Source organism: Equus caballus, chromosome 27 (assembly GCF_041296265.1).
Source record: "Equus caballus isolate H_3958 breed thoroughbred chromosome 27, TB-T2T, whole genome shotgun sequence".
NCBI lineage: Eukaryota > Metazoa > Chordata > Mammalia > Perissodactyla > Equidae > Equus > Equus caballus.
In genome coordinates this window covers 38,132,231-38,144,594 of record NC_091710.1, presented here as the reverse complement: position 1 = coordinate 38,144,594, position 12,364 = coordinate 38,132,231, and the positions used below count along the sequence as shown (strand labels likewise).

The window sequence follows — 12,364 nt, the reverse complement described above, 5'->3', positions numbered from 1 at the left end:
AGTGTGGCTGTGGGATAGATGTGGATGGAGCAGTGGGGGTGGAGGTACTCTCAGCTGCCAGATCAGCAGGTCAATCATGGAGATCAACGATAAAAGGTGTTACAGCTAGATCATGTTCTAGTAGATTCTACGTAAAGGATTCTCTTCCATTTAGATAAATTCTCAAAGCACAACACATTGATAAGAGCTTCAGACTGGGAAAAAAATAGCTTCTCTGCTTGAAGATTTTCACTTGAGAGGCCAGAAAATCTCTGATTTTTACTGTTCTTTTTTGATGTGTGATTTTCTTTCTGGCTCGTTATGCTTTAACCTCATCCTTCTAACTTTGATTGCTTTTCCTTCTCTTCACTGTACCTTTTGTGTAACTGTACTGGAGCTGTTCTGAATTTCCTAGTAGTCAGAGATGACTTGAATGCCTGCTTCTTAGACACATATACTGAAGACAAGATAAGAGAAGAAAAGGAAGGAAGGAGAGACAGGGATTTTACTGAATTAGAATTCCCTTCTCCTATCCTGTTTTCCCAGATTTAAATAAAGGAAAGCAGATTTGCTTACTAATTTAAGGGCCAATGATCCAAGTGTGTACTATGTTATGTAAACTTTCTGGGAAATGTGGCAGCTGTTGAGCCAGGCATATTCCAGATTTAAAATAAATTAATCCAAAGGATTTGATATGAAGGGTATATTTAACGCTAAGTGTATTTACTCTCAGTGATAAGAAGTTTGATGCTGATCCATTAAAGAAAATTGGTGTCTCATATAATCATGACCTCTTTCCTATTTACCCAGGCACACACACTTCACATGAGTTTTAAAGTGTTTGCTTGGAGCTTTCGTTCTTTCAAAGATCATGTGTGTTGATTTTGTTCCAGAGTGTGTCAGGCTTTCTTGGTAGCCAGGAGACGGAGGCCATGTTTGCTACAGGTAGTGGGCGGTGGTGACTGGGGCACTGCCCAGGTTTGCTCACAGGTTGAATTCAAAAGGGAAAGGGTTAGGAAGCAACCCGGATCATTCTTGTCCTTTGAGCAAGGCTTGCCCCAGATGCTGCCTGTTCAGATGAAAGCTGTCTGAATTGCTTGTTGACATTAATATCTTGAGAGCCAAAGTCAGTGAGATTCTCAGCATGTATAGAATATCCGTTCAAAAAGATTATCCCCTTGAGGTCATGTCTTCCTCCTAGGATTTGGTGCATTGAGAAGATATGAAATAGTATTGATGTGATAGTTGTTGAATTGTAAAAATGAGAGAGAACTCATTTTATCTCAGCCCTGTTCATGACTTCATCATTAATTTGTTCTGGGACTTTGCTGAGCTTGTAAAAATGCCAGATGCTTTCTCATTTAATTCTTATAATAATCCCACAAATTAGGAGATGTTCTTTTCTTTTTATGGATGAGGTCTTAGATTTAGAGAGGTTAAATAATCCACCCAAGGTCGCACAGTTCAGAGCAGAGCCCAGGTTCAAATCCAGGCGTATCTGACCCTGAAGCCCATGCTCCTGTGTTTGACCATGGTGCTGTTTACAGAAATCTCCAGGGGAGACTTGTGTCCACTGTAAGGCTCAGGAGGGTGGGCCCCTCTGAGCACATATGCAGTGAAGCTGGAGACTCTGAGCTGAAGAAGCAACCACAAAATCAGGCCAGGGCCAGAGGAGCAAGAAGGGCTCTGAGCTGTCCTCTGATGCCAGCACCTTGGGAGGAAGTGTTGAGCAGAAAGAGAAGGGGTGAGGGCAGGCAGGCACCTGCCTCAGCGGACACTCAGCCTTTTGTCCTTGCTCCTGCTCCAAAGACAGCTTTGTGGTTATGGCCTCTCAGTTCACCTTGGAAGCGATTCTTTGGTTGCGTAACAGGATGTCACACTGGAAGTTTTTCTGTTTCTTCGGAATCAATAATTAGGTGGTTTTAACCTGTGGAATGCTGGGAGGGGGGGACCTAAGAGAATCAGTTGTAAAGATTGGAGTGCCTGAAAGAGGAAAATCTAGATGTCGTTTCCTACTGGGATGTGTAGCATTCTTGCGGATGGCCACCATGGCAGTGAGCGGGGGAAGGGAATTGGAGAGAGCAGTGTTGCATGGCAGCGGAGCAGTCTGCTCTCCCTCTCTTTGGCAAAACAAGGATGAAGGAATTTCCTGTGGGTCAGATGGACACTGAGAAAGGAAGTTGTACATGAGCCCTCTTTCTTGTATCCCTCCTAAGAGGGCTTACCCACTGGAGGTTCCCAGCTCCAAGTGACTGTGGGTGATGTGATGGGAAGGGAAGCTGAGGGGATTGGAATAGGCTCAAGCCAAGGTGGATCTCCCATGTCACTGGACTGTGCACCTCCTACTCCCAAGAGCACACATACATGAGCTAAGAGATTCAGCATTTGGACACAACGCCAGAGAGGGCAGAGATGGTCAATGTGTGTTGACTAGAAAAGCAGTGACAACTAGTGGAGAGATAATTGCAGTCTTGACCAGCTTTATAAAGAGGTATTTATCCCATCTATTCCTCCCCTCTCCCCCAGTAAACATATGGATCCTAGAAGACAGAGGAAAAGGAGGGAGTACCAGACCAGATCCCTCAGCAGTCCAAATCGCCTATAATGAGGGAAAGAGAACTTTGCATCCTATATGGGACTGGAATTTTAAATTGAGCTGGATGGTGATTTCCTATCTGAATGTAATCTGAAAGCTATGAATTCTGCCTCTGGTGTCCTTTGGGGTAGGAAAAGAGGATTTTGACTAGCACAGTTGTAGACAGTAGTTGTAAGAAATAAAATCATCTCATATTTTCATGTTTACGTCATGAGTTAAGGTTCTTCATTTCACCAGTTACAGAAGGAGGGAGAGAAAAGGACCATCATTTGACACCTGGTGCTGAGGCGTGGCCCAAGCTTCCTCTGTCAAGATCAACGTCTGTCTTCATTTCCCAGCCATGTCAGACCAGGTCCTGTCATTATTCAGATATAAAATGTACTCTCTGGAAATTTTAGACTCCAAGACTAAGACAGTGACCAGGCTGACCTTTAACTTAATATCAAGATTATTGTTGACTAATTTTTCATGGCTTTGATATGTTTGATTTGGAGAAAAATCTGATTCTATTTCTTAACATTCTTGCCCCTTTCTCTTTTCCACTTCATTCCATTATTCAGTTACTTATTTGGTTGGTTAGCCAGTCAATAAATCTTCACTGAGTGTCCTTTCTGTGCCACTTCGAGGCATAGGGATATGACCATAAACAAGACAGACAAGCCCCCCATGGAGCTTACGTCCTCTACGCCATTCTAGTGGATCTTGTCTGTAATGGCCACTAAATCTCAAATTTTTCAGTGAAACCAGCTCAGAGTCCTTCAGTTGCTTTCCACTGCCACAGATAAAGTCTAAACCTCTTCAACAAGGCTGTTTGTAGAGGACTCTCAATATTTTCCAGCTTCGTCTCTTGCTGCTGCCACCATGCATGAACTTCGACTCTGCTCACACTGGTTGGCTCACCAATACCCATCTGCTCCTTTGATTTTGTCTTCCTACCTCTTCTCTTCCCGCCTGGTTCAGCTGGAACACCTTCCCCTTTCTCTCTGTCCTTCTGGATTATCACAGTCCATCTCAAGTGTTCCTTCTTTCATGAAACATCGCCCCCGATCCCCTAGGCCACATGGGGCCGGTCCAGATTCCAACTCCTGCCACTCTCTCCATCAGTCACTCAGCTCCTGCCCAGTCCTGGTGGGTATTGTCTGCTATTATTTGGTACTGTGTGCTTTCTCTTCCATATTCAGTGATAAGCTTATGGTGGCAGGAATGGCTTCTTAATCAATCTTTTTCTTCCCTTCAGTGCCTGGCACACAGTAGGTATTCATTAAATGTTTGTTGAGAAATGAGTCGGTTCTTTTTGTTTCATTTATGAAAGATGCTGAGATTATCAAATAGCAGAGTGATCTTGGGTGAGAAAACAAGGCACATTTTCCAGTCCTGCTTTTCATTTGTCTGTTGTGTTCCTTTAGCATACATTGAAACTGGAATGCAGTTAACTCCAGTGTTGTATCTATTTGAGAATTTTTAGGCACTGAAATGAATAGCTTTTCCTTTGGTTGTGAAATGGAGTTCTCAGTGAAAGGAACAGAGGACCAAATTAGACTTACTAATAGAGTTTTGTTTATATAAGGGACACTCTATTTGAATATATATACATATATAAGAGGTCCAGGATAGCTTCTTGAATCTTTATTAATTATAAAACTGTATTTCCTGCTTTGAGGGTTCAGCCTTTGACACATTATCATGATAGGTCCTGTGAAATATGTGGAAAGCTTGAGAAAGTACTCTTTGGATGATAGGTTAAATATTGCCACCTTCTGTTCATTCTGAGAAGTACTATTGACTTTCAAGAGGCCATCTTCTGCTGCTCCTTTGCCTTTAAAGAAGATTTCCACTAAATTCTCCCAGGTCATCAATAGTCAACTCTTTAAACATATGAATGTGAAGTCCTAATTATAGATTAAAATAATAATAATGGTGTTTGGGGTATTATTCATTACACTGTTTCAAGAGTATCTCTGCCATATGTGGTAAATAGGCTCAGCTTGAATTATTCAAGAGACAGAATAAACGTAAGGTTCATGTGGCATAAGGATAATTGCAAGTATCCTATTAATCATTTTATTTTATGAACCTTGTTGTAAAGGAAAAGTCAGTAGCTTTGGAAAATAATTATGCAAATATACAATTACATTTTATAATAATAAGTTTCTGAAGAACCATCTACAGGTAATTTTAGAAAAAATTTTCTCCTTAAAATATTTAAAAATTTTAAAGCATGAACATAAGTTGTCTTAAAAGTAACATTATTTTAAAATTTTTTCTTGATTAAGGCCAAACCCTTTCTGCGCATAGCATGCCTGGGAGAAGGGTGACAATCTTTTGTAAACTGGAAACAATGTCCTCAGGGGTTGATGTCACATGAGCTAGCTCATGGAACGGGACTGCTATGGAAATGGGGTATCTGCCAGCCGGAGCCCCGGTGGCAATGGCTTGTCCTCTCATGTTTTATTTTTCACTTCTAATGTGTTTTATTTCTATTACTTAAATTAGAAACCTACTGTATCTTCTTTGCAACAAAGAATACAGGAGCATCTAAAGGAGTATTGATAGAGTCCCCTGCCACACGCCACCCTCTATCTTTCTGCTGTAACTGCTCCCAAATTGGTATATTCTTCCACACATTTTTATGCTGCTTAATCAATCACACATAAACATAAATACATAGGTTGGTTTGTTTTACAAAAAATGGCATAATTGTAAGAATATTATTCTGTAAGTCAGTCTTTTCATTGAACATGTCATGGGCCAATTCCAAGTCTGTCTGTCTATCTCTCTATATAATTTATGTTCTTTTTCTCGGTCCTGTAAGTAGCCCAGGGCATGAATATACCATAATTTATCCAGTCATTGCCCTCTTGAGATATTCATAGGTTTTCAGTTTTTTCCTATTTACTGCTATAAAAATAAAGTTGCAGTCACCATTCTGGGACATCCGTCTTTATGCGCTGGTACTTTTAGTTGTGTCAGATTCTCACAAATAGGAGATCTGAGTCAAAGAATATCTGTGTTTTTAACTTAACATAGCTTTTTGAAAAGTATTTATTAATACCCTCCCAGTACTGCACTGTCGTCCTAAAAACTGACCTTTTTCTAGTGGTGATTCCCGGTGTGAGTTCTCTGCCTGCGTAGCCTTCCTGCCCTTTGTGGGCAGAGGAAGAGAATGGCCAGTGAATACTGTTTTCTAGGATGTCAAGCAGCAAGAATGGAGTATTAGCAATAATACACCCATTATAGGAATCGATGTATTTCCCAACTAAGGCAGGACTTGTCCCCTTCGTGATTTTAGTTACACAGGACTAGGGCAGAAGTTTGTATTTAATAAATTTGTTCAAAGTCCATTATCATTTAACCCAGTTTGCGCTACCAAACCCCCACTTCTCAAAAACAAAATTATGGTAATGAAAGTGATCCAAAGGCCCTCTTAATAGGTCTCTGGATTTAAATAAGGTGTCTGGAGGCACTGTCCCCAGAGATTCAGCATCCGCACGCCCTCTCTTCATTTGTTCAGTGATTCTTGCTCAAGGTTTAGTTGGGTATGTAGGGGCTTCTGGCAGACAAATTGGAATGACGCAGCCATTCCGATTTGATGATGTGTTTATTGGCAATATGGTGCTGGAAGATATAATAATTTAACCTCCAGGGCTTTATATTGTGAGCTGTGTCTGCTGATATTTTTCTGCCAACCTATAGGGCGCAATGTTTGGTATTAAATCGAGGTGACTTGGCTCTGTCACAGAACTCCGTCTTCGATTTGACATCTCTGACAGGGAACTGCAAGGGGCATTTCCAGAAGGAAATGCGTCCCAGCTAAGAAAAGGTTCCCCATATCAACAAATTCCCGTTGTTGAATATGAGCTCAGCGTGTGTGTCTGAAACTACATAGCTCAGTACAAAGTTCCCGTGATTTAAAACATGTTTCTGCACATCATTTTGAATGTTTTATGGATATCTATGAAATGTTCTGGTTGTTTCATGTCCTGAATATAATTGGTGACTGTTCTGTTTTGCTGACCACTGCAGCTTAATGCAATGGCAAATCGTGCTGCAGGGAAAGGCTATGAGAATGAAGACAATTATTCCAATATCAAGTTTCAGTTTATCGGGATAGAGAACATCCATGTCATGAGGAACAGTCTGCAAAAAATGCTGGAAGGTAAACCATTTCTTTATGCACAGCATAAATAAGTGCAGTTAAATGTTTTAATGCCAAAACAGATAGTCTTTTGATTTTAAAATTGTTTTTACAATGATGCTGTTTACATAGGTAGGATAAGTTGGGAAGAATGTCTTATTGCAGTGACTTTTTAAACATTTAACAGCCTTTCTCTTATTTTTTGTGTCATTGTGAAGTGGTTTTGTCACTTGGTTAGCAGTCAGGCACTCTCCAGTGGTACTTAACATCTAAGATAAAGGTGCACAGGGATATTTTTCTTTCTCATACTGTTAGTTTGACTCACATTCGAGGGCATTTGGAGATAAAGCAGTCCTATATTTAAAGCAATAACCAACTGTTCTTGTATGGAGATGAGGTTCATAAACTGAGTCCAAGTGGCTGAGTGGCCATTAGAAGGGAGGAAATTGGAGGTCCTGACTCTCCTTTCTAAACAGCAGCAACCACTGCAATGCACCCACACATAAACCATCCCCACCCACCCCCACACAGCAATGTGCACCACAAGACACATACACACAGACTTACGTACTCAAGGGGGGAGGAAATTACAAAGATGGATTATGTAATAGAGAAGAACCATTCATGTGACCAAACCAGCCATAAGCTGATTAGCAGAAATTCTGCACTTCAAGCACAGCCAGCTTCGTTTACTGCTTGTGCTCCTTGTGATTGTAAAGGCCCATGGAGGAATCTGTTGCCACAGTCCACCACTTCCAGCTCTGGTGGGAACCGAAGAGAAGGAGAAGGATGCAAACCCATGGCTTTATACCTGGGGAACCTGGAGAGGCTGTAAATGCTGTGCTTGCACCTCTAGGGAAAGCCCTGGAGAGATGGCGCTGAGTGCTGGGGCTGTCTGAATAGGAAAAGGGGGGTCTGGAATGAAGAAGGAAAAAGAAAGTGCTGAATTACTTTTTTCTGGGAATACACATTTGCTTTCAGTTTCTTCTGCAGTTCTCTGCGTAATCAGAGCAACAGGGTGTAGCGAGAAGCCAGTGGTGGGGCTGGAGAGACTTGACTGTCATAGACAGGCCTGATTTCCAGTCTCTTTCCTGGATTCCCTGGGTCGTCTCAGTCATTATGAAACTTTGACCACATCAGTTTCCTTCTTTGGGGCTCTGTCACCTGCTAAAATGAGAGAATTGGACTAATAATTCCTCTGGGCCCTTCTAGCCCTGGCAGTCCATGAATGTATAATTTTATGCCCCTGGTTGCAAGCACTTTAACATTGAGTAGTTTAACGTCTTGAGTGGTGAACATTTGAGCGGTTAGAAGAAATCTCTTCCTGCATCTGAAAACATCACGGCCCTTGAGCTCTCTCCATCTTACATCCACATGACATTTGCCACGTCTCAGGTCACAGCCACGATGCCCTGGCATGATTGTTTAAGCTTCTGGAGATTCTCCTGGGCAGTTTGGCTGTCTCTGCTATAAGCTGTGCTTTCTAGGTGTCGAAAAGTTGGACCACATTGGTACTGTTATTAAAAGGATAGTCTAACCCTAGTATAAATTTAGGTTGCTATACTTTGTACTTTTCATTTAGTAAGTTCATAAGCTGACTTTTGAGAATACCTATTTCCTTCCATGCAGAAAATAGCTCCTAAGAGTGCTCATAACATAGCCCTTTGGCTTTAGTTTTCAAATTAGTATTTATTTGGTTTGGTATTGGGAACTATTTCTCCTGCCCTTCTACCTGTGGTCTGACTCACTACGTCTAAAGGATGGCAAACTGACCGAGTTCTGGAGGCAGTCTCTGTCCCTAAGGGACCGTGGTACTCTCCATCACTTCTCCAGCTCTGTGCCAGTGCAATATGCAAGGACAACTTTCTGGATGCCTTTCAGGGGACTTGACCAATATTTGACTATCTGTTTTCACCAAGTAAATTATAAACCACTTGTGGAGGCTTAGCTGATGAAATGATGCAATCTGACCCACTTTCTGGGGCTTTTCCTCCTGCAAATAGCTGTCTGTGGCATCAAAGAGATTTGAAGGTTTGTCCTGCTGGTCACTTGATAGGAAGAAGAATAATGCATTTCATTCATGATTATTATTTTCTTCAATTTTTTTTACCACTGTTAATTCTATTATCAGAATAGATTCTGAATAACAGAAAAGAAAAATTGCTTGTATTCTGGCTCCAAATAGCTGTGTTTGTGAGCAAGAGCTGCAGGATATTTCATCAGAAACTAAAGTCTAAGACTAAGTTCACATCCTGTGTAGGTTCTTTTATAGAGCTGATTTAATTTTAAGTTTGATTTACAAGTTCTAAACTAAACTATTTGGTAGTATTCATACCTCCCAATGAGATAATGGTGCCTTCTAGCTATGTAGCAATTTTGTAATTTATTAAGTGCTTTCCACAGTAGCTTCCCTTTTGATCGTATAGATAATGGGTTTTCTCTCAAATAATAAAAGGATTCCAAATGTATGTTTGTAAAATATATATCAGTGTATATTTTAACTGAAAATAGTCAATAAAAGAGCCTGGAATAGGCTTTTTCCAAGGCTGAGGAAATTGTTATCATCAGATATGGAGATAGAAATCTCCTAGGGCATCCTTGGTGTTGGAGGAAATCAGTGAGAGGTAGGTAGAGAGGTGTACAGCCACGTTGTTAAGCCAGCTTAATAGCGGGGATGTGTTCTGAGAAATGCATTATTAGGCGATTTCATCATCGTGTGACCATCATAGAGTGCACTTACACAAACCTAGATGGTATAGCCTACTACACAGCTAGGCTGTATGGTACTAATCTTATGGGAACACCATCGTACATGCAGTCATCGTTGACTGAAAGATTGGTATACAGTACCTGACTGTACATAGAATTACTTTCACTTCCAGCTTGTTGAGGTTGTGCTACACCATAAGGCCTCTTTGTCAATATCTGTTTTCAAGGTAGGCAAGTGGTTATGGGAAAGACGTTATGGCAGTGACATCTTCCTCCTTTTTCAATCAACATGCTCCATCTTTTGGATGTTGCCCAGAAAATTGCACTTTCTCCCCACCTCTAACGTGAACATTAGATTAATGCCATTGGCCATTGTGTACTTCTGTGTAACTCATCGCTTATTCATTGCTTTATTCATGTAACTAAAAAATCAAGCATTGTTTTATGCCAGGCTTCATCAATATTTTATCAAAAATGATTGATTTTCACAGCTGTAGTGTGCAGGATGTGATATTATCTGCACCTTACAGATGAGGAAACTGAGAGTCTCAGTGAGGTTAGATAACTCAATCTAAGATAATTTTTAGAAGAGGAAGCAGTAAGTTGAAACAAATAAACATTTAGAAAAACATTTAAACTTGCTCTGCCAATTAAAGAAATGTAAATTAAAATCTCAAGGTACCATTTTTCACTTAGCTTTTAAAAAGTAAAATATCCAGTACCAAAAAGAACTAGTAATTTAAATATTTCTAGCATCATTTAAATTGGCTTAGAGAGCCATAATATTTTGTTTAGAGAAACATAATATATTCTTACCAGATTGCCTCCCCTAGGGATTAGTCCAAAATATTGGTTTAAATAAATAAAGACATTCATGCCTATTTTGATAGTAGTGTTTTATTTATAGTAGTAGAATTTTGGAAGTCACAGGAATGTCCAATAATAGTAGACTAATTACATAATTTTGCTCCAACTCTTGATAGAAAATTTTGCATCCATTAAAAATAGGAGAATATGTATAATGTAAGTGAAAAGTTCAGGGTGTAAAATTGTATGCATACTCTGTTTCACTATACGGTAATCGTATTCATGAAGAAAGACTAGGAGAGAATGCCCAGAATGATAGTTGGATTAAGATGGAAGGATGATGGGTGGGTTTTTTCTTTTTCCTTCTTTATTTACAAAATATTCTCTCTGGTTGGTATGTTACATTTTTAAAAAAACAACACATTTATTATCTACTAGTTTCTGTGGGTCAGCAGTCTGGGCATGTCTCATGTATCATTGGGAACCCAGGGACCCTCTGCCCTGGGTCTTACAAGGCTGCAGTGTCAGCTGGGCTGCATTCTCATCTGGAAGCCTGGACGGGGAAGAATCTGCTTCCAGGCTCATTCAGGTTGTTGGCAGAATTCAGCTGAGGGCCCTGAGTTTTAGTGGATGTTGGCTGGGGGCCACGCTTGGGTCCTAGAAGGGGCTCACAGTTCTCTGCCATGTGGCTCTCTATAAGCTGTTCACAACATGGCAAGTTATTTCTTCAAGGTGTGCCTCTCTTCAGTTACAGAGTCTGGTATATTACATTTTTGTAGTATTTTTATATTACATTTTTAATTTAAAAGTTTTTAAAAACACAACCCTCCATTGTCACATATCAAAGCAGGATTTGAGCCTAGTACTTTCTGTCATGTTCCAGTGTTCCTCATTGATTTGTGGTTCTAATATTGGACAGGCTGAGAGATAATCACCCCACATGGTAATGAGGGTATAACATTTATGGACTGGACACTGTTTTAATTTTTAAAATATACTTACTCAAGTAATCCTCATGGCAATCATGTTGTAGTTATTCTTAATATCCCCATTTTATGGATGGGAAATTGAGGCACAGAGGCTAAGAAACTCGTGCAAGCTCACAACGGTAAGTGGTGGAATCAAGATTTTCACCTAATTAGTATGAGTCCAGTTACCACACTCTTAACCACTTGGCTTTACGGCCTTTCTAGATAGCGGGTTGGGTAGAAAGTGCCCTGGCTTAAGTGTCTGAGGATCTGGGTTTAGATTCTTGCCTTACCCTCTGAGTAAACTTGAACAAACCTCATTTCCTGTATTTGTAAAACAATGCAAGCAGCATATCATCTCTGTCTAACTCACAGACTGATTTTTTTTAATGGAGCTCACACTGGTTTATAACATTATATAAACTTCAGGTGTACGTCATTATATTTTGACTTGTGTTTAGACTGCATCATGTTCATCACCAAAAGTCTAGTTGCCATCCGTCAGCATACATGTTTCCCTTTACTCCTTTTGCCCTCCTCCCACCCCTTTCCCCTCTGGTAACCACCAGTCTGTTCTCCGTTTCTATGTGTGTGTCTATTGTTTATCTTCCACATATGAGTGAAGTCATACGGTAGTTGTCTTTCTGTGACTTATTTTGCTTAGCATAATACCCTCAAGGTCCATCCATGTTGTTGTAAATGGCAAGATTTCATCTTTTTATGGCTGAGTAGTATTCCATTGTATATGTGTACCACATCTTCTTTATCCATTCATTCATGCATTGATGGGCACATAGGTAGCTTCCAAGTCTTGGCTATTGTGAATAATGCTGCGATGAACATAGGGGTGGATATATCTTTTCAAATTTGTCTTTTTGTGTTCTTTGGATAAATACCCAAAAGTGGAACAGCTGGATCATATGGTATTTCTATTTTTAATTTTTGGAGGAATCTCCATACTGTTTTCCATAGTGGCTCCACCAGTTTGCACTCCCACCAGCAGTGTAGGAGAGTTCCCTTATCTCCACATCCTCTCCAACACTTATTATTTCTTGTCTTTTTAGTAATAGCCATTCTGATGAGCATGAGGTAATATCTCATTGTAGTTTTGATTTGCATTTCCCTAATAATTAGTGATGCTGAATATCTTTTCGTGTGCCTGTTGGCCAT

The 12,364-nt window shown here is 40.3% G+C and overlaps 1 protein-coding gene across 2 annotated transcripts in view; it reads left to right on the top strand.

Moving 5' to 3' along the window:
• The window catches only part of MTMR7 (myotubularin related protein 7), a 105,814-nt gene that overhangs the window by 68,694 nt on the left and 24,756 nt on the right, over positions 1 to 12,364 (top strand). For both annotated transcript variants that reach the window (XM_023630788.2, XM_023630787.2), the window contains exon 7: positions 6,599 to 6,731. In XM_023630788.2, the coding sequence (XP_023486556.2) occupies positions 6,599 to 6,731 (133 nt within the window). The remainder of the gene's footprint in view (positions 1 to 6,598; positions 6,732 to 12,364) is intronic.